The sequence below is a fragment of the Oreochromis niloticus genome, linkage group LG3 (assembly GCF_001858045.2).
Source record: "Oreochromis niloticus isolate F11D_XX linkage group LG3, O_niloticus_UMD_NMBU, whole genome shotgun sequence".
NCBI lineage: Eukaryota > Metazoa > Chordata > Actinopteri > Cichliformes > Cichlidae > Oreochromis > Oreochromis niloticus.
This window is the reverse complement of record NC_031967.2, coordinates 74,140,088-74,158,496: the sequence shown is the minus strand read 5'-3', so window position 1 is coordinate 74,158,496 and position 18,409 is coordinate 74,140,088. Positions and strand designations below refer to the sequence as shown.

Sequence of the window (18,409 nt, the reverse complement as noted above, 5' to 3'; positions counted from 1 at the left end):
AAAGAAAAGCTAAATTTGAGTGAACAAATTTCATTGCTGCGTGCAAAAAATGTATTTCAGTGTTTGCTATTATCGATACACACACACAACAGCAGCCCCTCTCGCTCAGTTTTTGCATTTGCGCTCACTCGCAATGTGGTGCTTGTGCTCGCAACATTTCTCAACTCTCAACTTGCTCAACTCTTTCTGTACACCGTTATATTTGTGCCACAAAACCAGCCAATCACAGACTTGGATGCAAAAAAATCTGATTGGCTGTTTTGGTCTCCAATCAGCTCGAAATGATGAAATGCAATATCCCAGAATCCATTTCGTCCAACACTCAAACACAGGAATGCAGAGTGGCTGAGTTTGAAATATTACTCTTTCTGGGTCACAAAATAAACTTTCAAGATATTTTCATGTGAGAATGGTGCTGTGTAAACTTCAAATATCTACTCGATTTATCAAGACATCACATATTTGCATAAGTGCTCTAACATTTTCAGAGATGCCTGTTACTCACCAGCTGACCGGATAGCTGGACTGGCCATTTGCCCGGTGGGCCAATAGTGATTTTTCATTTTTAGATTTGTTTGTTTGTTTTTGTAACGGTATAAGCAATGAAAGGTGGTGGATTAGCCAATTGGTCATGATTAAGCTCGGCTGGACCAATTACAATACATCCGTATTGAGGGAAAAAGGAACGCGATTCGTCCCAGACCTCAGCTACAATGAAAATAAAAAAGACACAAAGCTGGAGTTATCTTTACACTGTCAGCTGCCTGTTCTTCTCTCATTCTCTCCCCTCCCTCTCCTGTTGCTACTTCAATCATGAAACTGCTCAAGATCAGCTGATCATCTCTCTTGTTTGTTTATCGCCCACTTTGCGCCAGAAAGAGGAAACCAGCGGATGTCGTGCTAAACAACAGCAGCACATTCAAGCTTGATCAGCTAAAACTGAAATATAAAGTTTATCTCTCAAATCTGAAATAAAGCTGATCCGTCTCTGTCCGTACACACTCAGGATCTGAAGCTCTTCTCTTACATTTTTTTCAGTTCTAAAGTTCAATCCATAGTTACTGATTATGAGGAGTTACTGAAGTACAAGCTTTTAAAAAAATTGTGTTAATGTCTTTAAAGATGTGGGAAGAGACTGAAAACATGCTGCTGTTTGAAGATATTTAATATATTAAATATCGGATTATATTCAGCTCTGCACAGGAGCTGATGCAGAGTGCAGCCTGTTGATTTTACAGTATAATACTTGTAATAAAAGAACAGTAACAATAATTAGTGACTGAGCAGCCTGGGGCTTTTCTCTTGATTTCTTTAGTCAGGGTAAATTCATTCACCTGCACGGGTTAGCTAAACAAACTTTACAAAACAAGTTTCCCGACAGTCGAGTGCTCATCATAGCTAGCTAGGTCTCAGGACCTAGCTAAGGACGGTAGTTACGGATTAGCTTACAAACATGTGTAACTTACTGAAAAAGGGCCTCGGGTCCAGTTTACTGAAGAACACCTCAGGCTGTCAGGTTAAAACAGTCGGTCGTGGTTTTGTAACATAAATGCTGGCCCTCCTCTCAGAGCCTACACTCTATCTGCTATTCCCGAACAGAGGTATGTAAGTTTCTCTGTGACTGCAGCTGTCAGTCAAAGCTGCTATGATGACGTTTCACCCCAATTTAACGTCACCGCGGTAGGAATTACAATCAAACTTATGGGAAAGGAGACCCCTTGGACATTAATCAGCATGATGAGAACTATTGATAACAAAAGAAAGAATCTTTGGAAAAAAATTATCTGAGGAGAATAAATTTATTTTAGTCTGACCCCAGTCCCATCTGCTAACATGGAGGAGGCGGGGTTTATGACTTATACTGCAGCCAGACACCAGGGGGCGATAGAGACGTTTTGGCTTCATTTTTGGGGAGCTGTCGCGTCGTCCATGTTTACGTCCATTGTCATTGGTACGAACCAATGACTATAGAAAACATGGACGACACGACAGCTCCCCATGGCTCGGAAACATGGCTTGAACAATTGAATTTCTCTTCCACGACGTAATGCAATAAAAACTGATCTCTTTACCCATCGGCTTCCCATGGAACCGACCGGCTATTGCAGTTAATAATACAACAGCTTCATGCCATTATTTGTGTTTCTTTTTTTATCGTTGTGTGACTGTTTTCATGTGAAAGCCTGCGTGCGCTAGTGCTTTTGCCACTTTTGCAGTGATTGTAGTAACCTGCAGGAATGAGGTGGTTGGGCTTGTACCGGTCGGACTTTTAAAGCATGACTCAAAAACTGCAAAAGCAACTTTGTGGTATTTGGTTTATGGGTGGTGGTTTAAAGAATGGATGGATTTTTAAGATTTATGTGACATACAGAAGAGAGTTGACACCATATGTTATGAGCTTGTTGGCACCTTCCGATTCTCCAAAGATGAGGCTTGTTATATATCTAAAGGGTGACCATAAATTTTTCCATCAGGGCTTTCCAGCTTTGAAATGACCAGCCTGAGGAGATAAGGCTCACAGAAGTATTGGTATTTTGCTGTGATTGAATCATTTATGGTCTTTTACTGATTGTCTTTTTGAAATCAGCTTTCAAGTATTTTTCAGTGCTCTGATTTTAGTGGTTCTTCCATACCAGTTTTATTTCCCTTTATTTGTTTTGTTAGTTTTCCTATTTTTTTGTGTTTACCTCATCACTTAAATGTTATAATAACATGATTACTATTTTTAAAATGATCTCTGAACACGAACAAAGTCCTGCATGTCTAAATCAGCAGTCCTTTGCCAACTTTTAAGGAAAATCTGGAAAGTATTGAGGAAAACATAAGTAGCAAACAGTAACTTTTAGGGCCTTAGTAATTCGTCAACCATTGAAATTCACCTGCTTCAAGAGGTTTGGCTGAAGAGGACAAAGGACAAAACCCTACAGCCCATGTCTCTAAACCCATTCTCTCTCTCTCTCTCTCTCTCTCTCTCACTTTTGAACACATGCACGTTTCTGGTAAAGGTAGGGAGTAAAGTTCAGGCTGGTCAAGAGGACAGAGAGATCACCGTCATGCCCCGGAGGAAGACGGAGGAGCCGGACAACACGACCACGGTGAGTGTGATTCACCTCTGAGCTCTGAGAAAGGCCGTCTATTTATAGAAAACATATGCAAGTGTTGGGGCTCTGTAATTTTTAAGGTTTAGACTGAATGTAGGTGGACACATGAGCACTGCAGCTAACCTCTGGGCAGTGGGCTCTACTCTACATGTGAAAATATGTGTAAAAAACACTTTGGAGTCAGAGTGAAGGAGACCACGGGGAAGGCCCAGCATGCATACAACCAAAAAAAAAAAGACCATGCATTGTTGTTATTAAGGCAGTTTCTACCCATTTACTGGGAACTTTCCTTTCCAAATGTTATAACATAAGAATTCCAAGGACAAAAGTTCATATAAGACACTTAATTTGAAAGGTAACACCTTATAGTTACTGAATCTGTGCTCTTTTAGCAATTACAGATGGATCGAACACAACCTCACTCTAATGAAACCTCAGCAACCTGGTTGTAGTTGAGGGTTTAAAGTTCTCATGAATGTTAATGATAATGAAGTTTGTGGTTTAGGCATTGTGTCCTGTAAGGGCTCAGTCACACAAGTGTAGAGACTGGTTGGCGATGTCCTAGAAACAGTTAGTTGCTAGGGAAAAACGAATATTCACCATCTGGCTGGTGAGTGGTTGCTGGCAGACACTGTGAAATTTATTGCTGAATACTATGCTATGCTGCTCTGATCGAGAGAAAGGCCGGTATAAAAGTTTCCCGAACAGCTGGTCAGTGGTTGCTAGCTGTCTCTAGGTGAAATAAGTTGCAAGTTGTAGGTTGCAGCAAAAATGGAAATGCTTTTCTTGACAGACAAATGTTCTACATTTGGCAATAGCTGAGACAAGCTGGCGTCTTCTATGCAAACTACTGGTGTCTGCAGCAATCTGTTGTTGTGACCAAAGCAGGTAACAGGAGACCTCCAGGGTGGTATAATTTACATCTTTACAACTGATTTCACCTAGCAACAGTGGACAACCTCCAGCAACCACTCACCAGCTTGTCAGGAATACACTTTTTCCCTAGCGATCACTGGTTGCTATGTTGTCGCCAACTAGTATCTAAGCAAGTGTGACATAGTGATTAAGACCTGATTATATATATTAGATGAATATCAGAAACTGAAAAACATCTAATGAACAGATGAAGACGCCATCATCTGACTCCTCCTGCTGCGCGCCCTGTATCAGTCTGAAGGACAGATGTCCTCGACCTCGGGGAATCATCAACCTGCTCATCACCAAAGGTAACGAACACTCATGATGTCTGTGTGTTTGTATAAGGTAAAATCCTCAACTATGTGTCTTCATTAAATACTCTACCTGACCAGCAGCACTGTGTAAATGTGTCCTGTCAGAGAAACAGACAAACTGATTCTTAATGGGATGTTACATCTGCTTGCAGTCTGTTTGTTTGCTCTGCTGTTCGGAGTCGTCTGGTCCATCACAGGAAGAGAGTGTTTACCTGGAGGGAACCTGTTCGGCATCATCATCCTCTTCATCTGCTCCGTGCTGGGAGGGAAGCTGGTGGGAATGATCCAGCTGCCCACACTACCCCCCTTTCCTCCACTGCTTGGTACGGCCCAGTAACTTATTGTCTTGTAGTCTAATCCAGATTAATAGAGGTTATGTAAAACTTAATAAATACTTCCTGTGTTAAATGTATGTAGAGCCTACGGTGTAGTCCATGCAAGTTCCCAGCGTTTATACTCGAGCGCTGAGTTCTAGCTGCAATTATGCAGCTAGAACACTAGGGGGTGCTGGGATTTCTCTCTTTGAGAATGACCCATTCTCCATCAATTCATCCAATCGATTTCAGTCAATTTTTTGCATTATAAATATGTTCTACTTTCAGGGGTGTAAGCAATGTTATGTAGCGGCTGTGTGAAAAGCACAAAAGCTGCCACACATTTTGCTTTTTTGTAATTTTACTAAAGTTCTTTAGTAGTCCATTTGAAAGTTGTGGTTGGTGGTTATGAAAGAAAAAGTCAAGTTTGACTTGGCTCAGTTTTATCACATGGGCCTTTGCTATTCAGTGTTCCATGCTATTTTATTTTCTTATAAGAAGGAAAAGGAGAACAGTCCTCATATGTGACATAAATGGACATTTGAATATTGGAACATCCATGATACACACCAAAATAATGCATAATAGAACCTGCATACAACCTGCATCCCTAACAGTATTTCATACATACAAACTTCTTCCACTAAATTACTTGAAAATCTTCACTGCTTATTATTTCATGTCAGCAAAACTTGAATTATTGTCCCCTTATTCTATGTACAGTCTCTATCAGTTAGTATATGTAGATACTTAGACGTACATTGCAATTTCAAATAAAATACAATGAAATGATCTTTGGATCACACCCTCAGTCGCAGGCCATATCACAAAGTGCTACCACACATTATGTTAGTTATGGTCCTTACAACTACAGCAAGCCTGTACAAACTTGTGTGTGTGTGTGTGTGTGTGTGTGTGTAGGTATGCTGCTGGCGGGTCTGCTATTGCGTAACGTTCCTTACATAACGGACGCCATCTTCATTGACACTCGCTGGTCTGCAGCTCTGAGGAACATCGCCTTGTCCATCATCCTTACCAGAGCTGGTCTGGGCCTCAACCCTGAGGTAGATGTACAATTAAATATAAAGCTATACAATTACATGCTGGTAGTTACACACAGAAATTCTAATGCAGTCTCTTAAATCTGTGTTTGCATGCAGGCTTTACGTCGACTGAAAGCAGTGTGCGTACGTGTTGCACTTGGACCCTGTATGGTGGAAGCCTGCATTGCTGCTGTGGTCTCTCACTTCCTGCTGGGTCTGCCATGGGTTTGGGGTTTCATACTGGGGTAATTTGTCTACACACATACACACACAATGGTCTTAGTCAATACTTTAGTTGACATGCTGTAATCTCTTTAAACAGACTTTAAACAGGTGGTTTCTGCATGTTAATTGCAGCTATTTCTTTCTGTATGACTGATTAAAGTAAGTAAAGTGACACTGACTGTATCTGTGGTGTATGTGTTTGTGCAGTTTTGTACTGGCTGCCGTTTCTCCATCAGTTGTTTTTCCTTCAATGCTGCTCCCAGTAGCGGTTTTAGATACGGGCGACACGGGCGGTTGCCCGGGGCGGCATCGTGGTGGGGGCGGCATCACGGGCATCGGCAAAAAAAATTAAAAATTGCTCGTACTCATGCTGCCCCGACATCATGCCAGCGCATATTGGGGATGGCATAGGCACCGATCGGTTTTCTATCGCCCATTTGCTGGGAGTAAGGGCGCCCTCCGTTTGCGAGGTGCGCCTGCTGCTTGCGGCACAGGGAGGAGAGGGCGGGGCGGCGGGGGATTCACTGGCTGGCTGGAGCAGCATCTAATAACCAACTCGCAAAATAAAACAAATTAAAAACAAAACAACAAACACGAAAACACCAGACATTATGATACAGACTTATAATTTGCACCGATGTTTTTCTATATTTCCCTCGGGATGAATAAAGCATAATCAGTCAATCAATACACGAAAAGTGAGCGAGAGCCCTCGGTGCGCCTGCTCGCTGCTGAAGTCAAAGTAAACTTTATTGTCATCTCTGCTACATACAGTGCAGTATATAGAGAGACGAGACGACGAGGCTCCAGTTACAGCAGTGCAAGTAAACGAACAATAAATATTTAAGAGTAAAAACATTAATATACACTTTAGGACTCGGGGTAAAGGGATCAATAACAATTTAAAATGTATATTTTATATTTTGTTGATTCAAAGTCTCACACACAACCCGTTTTTAAAGTTTAAAAAAAGAGAAAAGAAGAGGAGGAGTGTAGCGACTTCCACAGTCGCTAGAGGCCGTGGACTGAGCCTGCCTATTTGCCTGACGCGCTGTCAACTTTACGCAATAATGCGAGAGGTGGAATTGCTTGCTTGTTTATTAAAGTGCTTGAAAAGTTTACAGAGCAATGTGATCGGCTCGCGATTCAAACTCTTAAAACATCACAGGCTCTAATGCAACAAGGGGAAACTCGTTGTGCTGCGGTCAACAAAAAATACAGCTACCCAGTCCTGCTCTCTGTCAAAATCAAACCAGTGAAAGACAGACTGACTCTTAATGTCACCGCTAGCACCCACGTGACTCCAGTTACACATCACCATAGCAACCAAACAAATAAAAACCCAGTGATCATTAAAATTCAATACACTTATGCCTCCTACAAGGAGAAATGAGCAAAAGATACAGGTAAGCACATGTGTCATTGGATAATGGCAGGTCATGTATCCTAAAACTTTCAGAATACTTTCCTAGTTACGTGGGTTACAGCTCCTCCAAGAAGAAATGGTAAAAATAGCTAAAGTAACAGACTAAACTCCAAACAATATATACAATAATATAATATTAATATAATAGTAATTAGTCAGTGTCAATTGTTGATTTGTCCTGTTCTCATTGTATGTCTTATTATGATGTCTGTTTAGTAGCCGTTTGCATACTATATTTTCTCTGTCTTCATACGTGTGTGTGGGGGGGGGGGGGGGGGGGGGGGGGCGCCAGAGGGAGTGTTCGCCCAGGGCGCCAAATAGGCTAGGACCGCCACTGGCTGCTCCTGCAGAGAGAAGGATATGGAGTGGAGAAGGTAAATTGTCACCCATTACTATCATCACCACATTTGACTGATGAAAGGTTCATCCTGCGACAAGGGGCAGCATATAGGTGGAGAAAGACATGAGCCTGAGATGAGTCTATAGAAATGACACAACATGTGTGTAGGCTTATGCAGAGCAAGTATAACCTAAAAATAACAGCCATTACAGGAGTCTAGAACTCCTGTAATGGCTATAGCTCCGTCAACACATTCTCAGTGATTGCTAAGCTTCCTAATTGTGTCCTTGCCCCTTTACAAGGGCCCACAGTGACCTCTAGGACACCCACTGTGGTCCTTAATACCTTCTACAAAGTTACAAGCTTAAGCAGAATCAGAATACTTTATTGATCCCTTATTGATCACTTATCAATAAGGTATTAGTCACTTATTGATAAATAGCTGGATAAGAAGAAGAGCATGTGCAAGAAGGGTGTAGCTGTTGCAGTAAACAGTGTGTTAAGTGGATGAGTTGTACAGGGAGATTGCCACAGGGAGGAATGATTTCCTGTGTCGTTCAGTGGTGCTTTTCGGTAATCTCAGTCTCTCACTGAACGTGCTCCTGTGATTGACCAGCATGAGTGGGTGTGAGGTTTTATCCAACATTGTCTTTATCTTGGACAGCATCCGCCTCTCCGACACCACCTTAAGGGAGTCCAGCTCCATCCCCACAACATTACTGGCCTTACGGATCAGTTTATCGAGTCTGTTGGCATCTGCGACCCTCAGCCTGCTCCCCCAGCATGCAACAGCATATAAGATCGCACTGGCCACAACAGACTCGTAGAAGAATCCTTAACATTTTCTGGCAGATGTTAAAGGACCTCAGTCGCCTCAAAAAATAGAGACGACTCTGGCCCTTTCTGTAAAGTGCTGTGGTGTTTTTAGCCCAGTCCAGTTTATTGTCAATGTGGACTCCAAGGTATTTATAGTCCTCCACAATGTCAACATTGACCCCCTGGATTGAAACAGGGGTCAAGTGTTTCCTGGTCTTCCTGTTGTCCATGATCAATTCCTTGGTCTTTGCCACGTTGAGCTGCAGATGATTCTGCTCACACCATGTGACAAAGGAGTCGACCACAGCCCGGTACTCTGTCTCATCATCCCTGCTGATGCATCCAACCACCGCAGAGTCATCGGAAAACTTCTGAAGATGGCAGGTCTCTGTGCAGTGGCTGAAGTCTGTGGTGTAGAGGGTGAAGAGGAAGGGAGAGAGGACAGTCACTGTGTTGCTGAATACCTTGTCAGACACCCTGTGGAAGAGGCACATATTGTGGTCTTCCTGTCAGGTAATCAACAATCCAGGACACCAGAGAAGCATCCACCTGAATCGCTGCTAACCTAATTCTCAGGAGGGTCGGCCTGATGGTGTTGAAAGCACTGGAAAAGTCAAAAAACATGACCCTCACAGTGCTCGCCGGCTGGTCCAGATGGGCGTAGACACGATTAAGCAGGTAGATGATGGCGTCCTCAGTTCCGAGACGGGGCTGGTAAGCTAACTGAAGAGGATCCAGATGTGGTCTGACTATGGGTCGGAGCAGGTCCAGGATGAGCCTTTCCAGGGTCTTCATGATGTGGGAGGTCAGTCCCACAGGCCTGTAATCCTGGCGGCCACTGGGACGTTGTGTCTTTGGTATAGGGACGAGGCATGATATCTTCCACAGCACTGGGACCCTCTGCAGACTCAGACTCAGCATGAACAGTTTATGGAAGACTCCACAAAGCTGGGGGGCACAGGCCTTGAGGATGCAGGGACTAACTTTGTCTGGTCCAGCAGACTTGCTTGAGTGGAGTCTCCTCATTTGCATCTGAACCTGGTCTTGAGAGAAAGTGATGGGTGGTGCAGGGGTGTCAGGAGCATCCCTTAAAGCTTTTAATAGGATAGTGATTCAGTAACAATACCCTTCTAAAGGATTTGTAAACCTTATCAGTTATCCCTCCAAATTAATTCATAAGCTTGTAATACACAAGTAGATATCAGGTTCCTGGGCCGTTGACCCGGTATTTTCAGTTCATGTTCATTGTTTATCCTCTGCGTGTTCTACTTCCCGTTTTATTGTGTTAGCCTTACTCTGTGCATTATGTTCTAGTTCTCTTCCCATTTATCATTAGTTCAGATTATGATATGAACATATGATATGATATGATTAGTATCATATGTTCAGCTGTTCACTCACCTGTCTCTAATCACTCATTATTCAGCCTGTGTCATGTCATTGATGTTGATGTTGTCTTCGCCATACGTGTTTCCAGTCCAGCCAGCCAGTTCAATCTTTTCAGTTCAGCCAGCCCTCCGTTTCATGTCCTGTTTCATCCGCTCATCATAATAAATTTCTTCCTCACCTCCACACAACTCCTGACAGTAGAATCCCTTCAGCTACTTAGTAGTAGCTGTTACAGCTACTTCTGAAAGCCTTAAAACACTTGAAGTTTATTTAAATGAAAGCGACACTACTAATGACCCAAAAGAGCTCAAGGGTCCTTTAGGATTAACTAATAGTTAAGCTTCACCAACTCAAAAACTTCCAAAGGGTCAAGAGCATTTAAAGATCTAATGTCACTGTGTGTTGTTCTTCAGGGAATCCCCACCCTCCTGCTTGCTGCTGGAAGCTTTGATGTTATTCTCGCTATAACAGGATTCTCTACTTGTTTGGGAATCGCCTTCTCTACAGGTCAGACAAAATGTTTTTGTCCTGTGCTGTTCAGTTTATTCTTTTTCTAGTCTACATGGTCTGGTTGTGTTTGTCCTGCAGGTTCTACATGGATGAACATACTGAAGGGTCTGCTGGAGGTGGTGGGAGGCATCGTAGCTGGTATGATCCTGGGAATGTTCTTGTGCTGCTTCCCCAGCAATGACCAGGTTTGACATTATTTTTATATTAATATGATTTTTCCTTTTTTTAATTGTTCATAAAATGTGTCTTTAATATCTTGTGTCTGATCGCAGGAGGATCTGGTCTTGAGGAGGACCCTCATGTTGCTGGGTCTGTCCACATTTTCAGTCTTCTTCAGTAATGTTATTGGTGCTGCTGGAGCTGGAAGTCTCTGTACACTGGTGCTGGCTTTCCTGGCTGCACTGGGCTGGAAGACTGAAAAGGTAACATATATCAGGATCACTTTAACCTGCATCCCGCCCCTTGGATTTTGCCATGTTTACCCTAAATCAACATCATTTTTAATGACACCATGGAATGTGGTTAATCCAGGTATCTCTAACTTTGCAATCAGGCACCAGTAGCAGAAATGGTGAGTCGGTCATGGGATGTATTTCAGCCACTTCTCTTTGGTCTGATTGGAGCTGAGATCACAATTAAAGCACTCAGCCCAAGTACTGTGGGTAAGAACATTATATTAACGACATATTTCAGTTAGACTTTGCTCCATTTGGGTCTAGATTTTGTTCTCAGTTACTAGGAGCCCAGTGGGCCCAGTAATCAAAGAGCTTTAACCTGCGGAGCAAAACATTTCACAGCTTCAATCAATTTAAGATATTGGTTTCCTTTTTGTTGTTGTGTCTATGCCCTTAGGTCTGGGTATGGCCTGCATTCTTATTGGTCTGGTGATCCGTCTACTTGTCACCTTCCTGTTGGTTCATTATGGAGGATTCAACTTAAAAGAGAAGCTCTTCATTTCTGTGGCCTGGCTGCCTAAAGCTACTGTGCAGGTCTGTGAGTGTGTAAACCTGATATTAGACTGCTAGAAGATTTTCATTTGACAAAACTGTCTTTATCTGACTTTATAAATCCAGAACTAGAAACACTTCAGCCTTATCCAGAAACTTCTACAGGATCCATAAAGTCTCTTAACACTCCTAAAATACCATTGGTGTTCAGAACAGCCACTAAAATTATCCACATAAATCTTGTGTTTTATAAACCACTGAAATCACTATATTGACTTGATTAGAACTACCTACATGTCTCCTGAATTCTCTTTATTGACTTCTAAAACCTAAATTACTACGATAATCACACAAACATGTTGTAGTTTGTCATTAGTCATGAAACCCAAGGGCCTATACATCTTCCTCAGTTACGACTAAAAACTAAAAAGTACCGTTGTTTCCCTTAAAACCACCTCTGTGATTTTAATGATACACGCCTTCATTGTTAATCTGCACTTCAACTGAGCAGTTATTTATGTCTGTATGTGCTAGGCTGCCATTGGCTCCAAGGCACTAGACATGGCGAGGGAGGAAGGGGACGAGGCCTTAATTAAGTTTGGTTTGGACGTGCTAACATTAGCGGTGTTAGCCATCTTGACCACAGCTCCAGTTGGTGCACTGGGTATCGGACTGGCAGGACCACGTCTTCTGGCCCGGCAGGTCAAAGGTCAGCAGGCATACACATCTACACACTGTGTAGTGGCTTCATAATTTTACTCTTAAATCACTGAACAGTGTCAGGTGTAGTCATATATAAACAACAAATGTCTTTTTTTCCCCTTTCTAAAAATCCCGACCTCAGCAGAAGAGACAGAAGGTGAAGCTACACCATCTTACCTGTGAGAGTATTACACCATCTTATCCACCTTATTCTTCTAATCAAATAATTGTTGAATCATTATATGGCCATAGGCCACATTATGCCTTTGATTAAAGATTGTGAAATCATTACACTGTTTTATGATGCATTATACTGCTGAGTTATAAGAAATGCTGTTTGTGTAGAATCATGGCCTTCCTTTTCTGATTACAAAGAGAACAAAACATACTGTAGAGTTTTTCTGCCCCATCTCATCAGGAGGAGATAAAACAGGAAGCCAAGGCCGTCACTTAGACGTCCCGTCTGGACGTCTGTAATGCTCAAATTGTTGTATGGAATAAAGAGATTTTTGATTGAGTGTTGTTCTTCCTTCAGCCCAAAGATGATGGTCGTTCAAGAAAAAGACAATGTGACTCTCGAGAGCAAGCTATGAAGCTTAAAAAACTCCTTATATACAAACTGTATATACAATATATAGGTATGTCCACACATAATGTAAATGATAATCAGAGTTTAGCTGCAGTTCATTTATATATACTGGCTGTGGGTTTCTTCTATTTTCTCATATACTCAGGTTCGAAACTTTAAATATGCAAATGTTTATATTTTTATTAGGCTATTATTAGTAAAGCAAATGTGTTAAAAGTACTGATATATTCTGTGTTATAACATTCTACATATTTCAGCTATTTTACAATCCTTTGAAATGAACTCTGTTTGTCACACGTCTGAGCTAAACTGGTCTTATATATACTGGTGGAATACCCCCACGTTTGTATGAAAGATGAGGACTCGTCTGCAAGCACTCGTCCACTCCTGGCCAAGTGGCAGTGAAATGTTTTTACAGGTAATGTTACTGCGTCAGTGGTTTTGCTCTACAAGGGCGTCACCAACATGTCCTTTGTAGTGTTGTAAAGTATACTATGTTGATTTTTATGCAGCATTTGTTTTTGTTAATCCAATTATTAATTTTACATTACACTGTAATGTTATCAGCTTATTAACAGTGTCAGTATGTGTTTTATAAACCAATTCCTGGTTAGCTAGAGTCAATATAGGCTAAAATATATTTGCCACACCAGATTTGATTTTTTTTTACTTCAGTTTTTTTATTTTTTCTGTTTGTCTGTTGAATAAATGAAGTACAGCTGAGGTCATTCATCATATGGTGAGTGGTAGAGTTTAGCTAGCATGCTAGTCTGATGTGTTGGTTTTTTGGGGGGTTATTTTGGTGTGGTGGAGCAATGTAGATAGACTTGATGTTGGAAGTCAGGTCTTTAAAATTGCATCACATTCAATAACAAAAAACAAAGCAATCATTTCTGATTTCAGATTTGGTTTGTTATAAAAAGGTTTTTTTTTTTTTTTTTTTACTGTTATATGTGTTTAAAACATGCAAAAAGCAAATATTGGATACAGATTAAGTAAATCATGGCAGTAATAGATAGTTAATCTCATTAAAAATGGAGAAGCTGTGTTGCCCGTTCTGGAGAACAACATCAAATATGGAAGTCATGTTTAATCTTAAATGAGCGGGTCATCTATTGTCTAACGACATCTTCTGTGGAAAATGTTATTATATTGTTATTATTGTTATATGTTGCTATATCTTTTAAAAAAAGATATAGTAACATAATACAAAATAATACAAGATCTTCTGAATGTTTATCATAGCATCTTTCACATGTACCGCATCCCTGTAATTATTTTATATGTCACTGTGATCAGCTGTGGTTTAAATGCACATTTTTAATTCAAGGCTCAATAAAATGTTTATCAACAAAGTTAGAATTTTAAATAGGATTTCTTTCGTGTGTATACACATGAGATTTCATATTCACAAGATGAGATCTCCTGATTATTTTCCTCTCAGAGGCTGGATGTGTGCCTTGGATGTTCTACTGAAAAACCAATGACAGCACAAACTTGACACCAATCATGGGTCTAAAGATGAAAAACGACATGTAGTTGAGTTTGTTACTCAAATCCCTGTGCACCAGCTGCTGCCTGAACACGCTGAGATTTAATTATAGAGGACTTTTAAGATCCCCCAAGTCCACCAGTGATAGCAGTATCAATACCTTTTAATGTTGATTGTTAGTAAAGTGGATGTCAACAGGAAAAAAGCAAAAACTGAGCTGCTGTAGGCGTTTCCTCAACTTGACTGGACCAAAGCACTTAAAATCCAACCGCTTGATGGATGCAATGACTGGCAGCTATCTGCCAGTCATTGCTGCTCTATTCCCATGTTCTGGACCTGAAAACAGGGTTTGATCTTTGGTTTCATTTTATTATACTGGACTTATTTTTCTACGATGGTTTGAACTTTGAGAGTGTTTAAAAGTGTGAAAATATTTGTGCCTGTCTGAGAAAAGTGTATAAAGCATGTAGTTAGGGGTTTTACAGCCTTAAAACATCTACAATAATTATAAAAAATGAAGTTGGCTACTTCATAGATTTCACCTATCGCAGATTATTTTTAGAACGTAACTCCTGCAATAAACAAGGGAACACTATATGCCCAGAGCAAAGTCACCACAATACATGTGGTTTAAAAGAGCAAAGATGGTAAAATCACAGAGCTCAGGCATTCGAAACAAGACCTCACAAACCATTTATTTTGCAAACAGTTCGCACCACACTCAGCACGTTACCAGAGGAACCAAAGACCAAGTACAGTCAAGAAAAGAGGTGAGAATATTCAGTCACATATGCATGACCCTGTAAAAAGATAACAATGTTAGCCTTTTCTGCAGCTATAGGGCATATATGGTCTCACTCTTGGCTGGAAGCAGTGCTTAAACAATGGAAAACACAAACTTTGTCCAAAAACCTCTCATGTTTAGCTGTTTTCCACTTTTTCTTTGGTCATTTTAGCCTTTTTGGCCAGGGTGAAGGGAGTATCTGCCATCAAACAAGAAGACAGCCGCATGTAACTACGACGGTGTTTGCTAGTTCACCTTACATGCATTAATGTAATAACGTGGTTAGCCTACTCAACGTAAATTACACACGAACAACATTAAGCTACTCACGCAGAGAAGAACGGCTGCTGCTGCCATCATCATCCGTCATCATGTCTGCTACACTGGCAGGGCTAGGGGCCAGGACTCTACTCTTCGGGTTTTTGGGGATGTTGTTAACTCCAGGTCCGATAACAGGCACCACACCCGCAGTAGATGTGCACGGTGTGAGGTCTCGCAGCAAGCTATCAAACACGGCGCATTTCTCAGCTTTAAAACAAAAACGCTATACATCGCCAGGTGTTTCATCAGATTCGAGGTGTTACCTCCTTTGACAGTATCACAGTATCAGCTTAAAGCACTTGTTGCAGGCTGCTGAGTTTGCATCTTTTGCTGTGAAGTACAGCCAGACTTTGACCGCTTCGCCTTGGGCATTTTTAATCTGTAGCTCTGCTCTATAAGAACGTACGTACCTGGCCCCGCCTACTATCCTCGGAAACGTAAAATGGCTAGAATCCAAAGTGTATGACATCTCAGGAAAAAAAGCACCGAAATGTGTGCTGCTTTTCGGTCTGGTTGCTACCGTTTATGTCAGAACCGGTGCCATAATGGCACCAGATACCAGTACCCATCTCTACTGAGCAGCTCGTTCAGCAGTAGACTTTTACACCCACAGTGTAGGAAGGAGCGCTACCACAGGTCATTCTCACCAGCAGCTGTTATATTAAAGAACACAGTTTAATTCTGTACATACAAATTTCAGTTGCTTAAGCATATAGGACAACTTTGTGTCTATATTCCTCTTGCTATAAGAGCTATGTAGAATCAAAATGTCTAATTTGTGATAATAAAGGTTTATTCTATCCTATTCTATTCTATTCTGAACTATTCTAATAAATATCATTTTCAAATATCTCACTCAGATTCACAACCATCCTGAGTTAATCTGAGTCTTATAACGAACACAATGAGACGTGTGTGTTTCCTGTTTCTTCTTGTCACCTCAAACAAAACATCTTCAGTCATAACCACAGTCAGTCAGTCAGACATCAGTGGAAAGAAAACCCCCGAAGTGGAACTGTGGTCTTTTAAAACTTTTGCATAAAGGCACCAATATCAGCTTTTGTAGCATTTGCTTTACAACCATACTTAATACTTTACGATTGAAATGTGCTGCAAAAGGTTGAGGTGATATCGCTGTTTCAGGCCATGCATAGAACACAGGTGGTAATGCCCAAGTTGATCAATTAATCAACAAAGCACAAACAATTGGCTTTCTAATTCTACAGGTGTTAATTCTTGACATATTGTGATAAAGTACTTGTCACAGTTTTGCAGCAATGGTGCAAACCTGTGGCTATTTTCAGGAAGCCACATGCATGACTGTGGGTAGAAGACATTTAAAGAGAAAAGTATTACTGAACAGCAATGACATGAGTAGCATTTTGTCCAGATGGCCACAAGAAAGAAAGTCATTCAAGACTTGCAGGCACAAAGAAAGTTTGGATTTATTTAACTGTTTAATGTAAGTTGTTTGTGTTTTCTGCATTCATTTAACCTTAAGGGCTAATTGTTTTTTGCTGCAGACCAAGTGAAAGCATGTGCAATGGACATAGCTACCATGATGTCATCACTGAGGTAGAGCAGAAACGTGCTAGTCCCTGTGAAGTCCATGTATGAAGCCTCAAGCTATATTTACATAACCATCTTGGTATTTTGAACCCACGTGAGGTTGGTTAGGGTGGATCTTACTATCAAAGTGAGAAAACTGCACACTCACTAGATAATACACTGTTATTAACTCTATGCCCATTTCTGTTAATACTGTCCACAGTTCAAATAAAGTTATTATTTTCCGTTCATCACTAATAATATGTGTCTGAGGATGTCCTGAAGAACCTGTAGTCCAGAGGGGAAGCTTCAAAGTGTTCAGTGACAGTTCCGTGTATCCAATCATATATTGTATAACAAGACTCTGTTAATAAACAACTGGTTGGTTCATTTAATTGTACAAAATGAAAAACAAAAACCAAGAAGTCATGTTGTACTCCATCACATCATTTGCTGAATCCATGGCAACATTGTACTTCTTGGTTCTTGATAAGTTTATAGCTGTTTACACAACTGCATGCTGAGTAAAACCCAAGAGCTTCATCAAAATTGACCAGGTCTGCTAGTACAATTAAGTGAAGCCTGGTAGACAGGCAGCTATAGCCGTCTGTCTCCACATGTCCACCTATCCTGGATAATGTGACAGAGCCAGTGCGAGCTGACTGTGTGTTGAGAGAGAAGGAGGACCCAAATGCAGACACTGAAGGAGACGGAACTGAATTACAAACAAAAATTGAGCCTTTTATTGTGGCGGAACATGAATACAAAAATAAAGCAAAAAGACAAACAGGGGTAAAACTAAACTGGAAGAACTAAACTATGATAACTGACATGAACATGATTATGAGCAGGAGCATGATTGAAGCTACAAGATAAAACAAGACTTGAAATATGAACATGCACCGAACAGAATCATGAGAAAATACTAGAACCTGACGTGACTTGAAGGACGGCAAAAAGACGACCTGATAACCATCTTCTGCTGCATTCTGGGGTGGGTTCAAGAGAGCCAGCTAAGCGATGTAATCTCCCACTTCACGGAATCACATGGCCAGAACAGCATGCCCAGGAGGCAACCTTATTAGGTGCCTGATGATCCTTGTTCCAACTTTAACAGTAAAATTGGTTCACTAGGGCCTCCGCCATCAACTGCTGCCCAGCAGGGGCACTGTCAGGGTCTGACTCAAGTGGACTTCAGAAGAACTGCAGTTTTTGAAACGTATGATTTTTGATTACTTGTTGTTACACTATGAGTAATAAGTGACGAATAAGTGACCCCCACCCCCACCCACACACACACAGACAGATGCACACACGGAACAAGTGTACAGTTTGTCCATGCAGTTGTCTTCTGCCTTTTTTTTTACTGTGCCGTAAACAAGCGTTGACCTTTCAAAAATGCAGAGAGAGGATGTGTGTTGTGTCTTATTTTCCTGTGTTTGCTCTGTTCACAAACACATTAACATAGTATAACAGGAAAAAGCTAATCTATGACACAAGATACTTTGATTGGAATCAAAAAATGTTAATGAATACCAGAGGTTTGCAAGGTAAAGGTTGAAATGTCTTATGTTCTTTTTGGTGTGCTAAAGCCCCCCCCTCCCACAGTATGTGGTTTCTTTAACAGGAT

General features: G+C 41.1%; 1 protein-coding gene across 2 annotated transcripts; it reads left to right on the top strand.

Moving 5' to 3' along the window:
- The first annotated feature begins 2,935 nt into the window (after nt 1–2,935).
- LOC100703396 (sodium/hydrogen exchanger 9B2) lies at nt 2,936–13,989 on the top strand. 2 transcript variants are annotated; one of them, XM_019356654.2, is made up of 14 exons: nt 2,936–3,095; nt 4,225–4,327; nt 4,486–4,656; nt 5,569–5,711; nt 5,808–5,935; nt 6,123–6,167; nt 7,679–7,715; nt 10,300–10,393; nt 10,475–10,581; nt 10,669–10,818; nt 10,950–11,058; nt 11,249–11,385; nt 11,878–12,052; nt 12,188–13,989. In XM_019356654.2, the coding sequence occupies exons 1-14, from the start codon at nt 3,054–3,056 to the stop codon at nt 12,226–12,228; spliced, it is 1,482 nt and encodes a 493-aa protein (XP_019212199.1). In that variant the 5' UTR covers nt 2,936–3,053; the 3' UTR covers nt 12,229–13,989. The 2 variants fall into 2 exon arrangements, with proteins under 2 accessions (XP_019212199.1, XP_019212203.1); XM_019356658.2 differs by having other exon boundaries at nt 2,939–3,095; nt 12,191–13,989.
- The last annotated feature ends 4,420 nt before the right edge of the window (nt 13,990–18,409 follow it).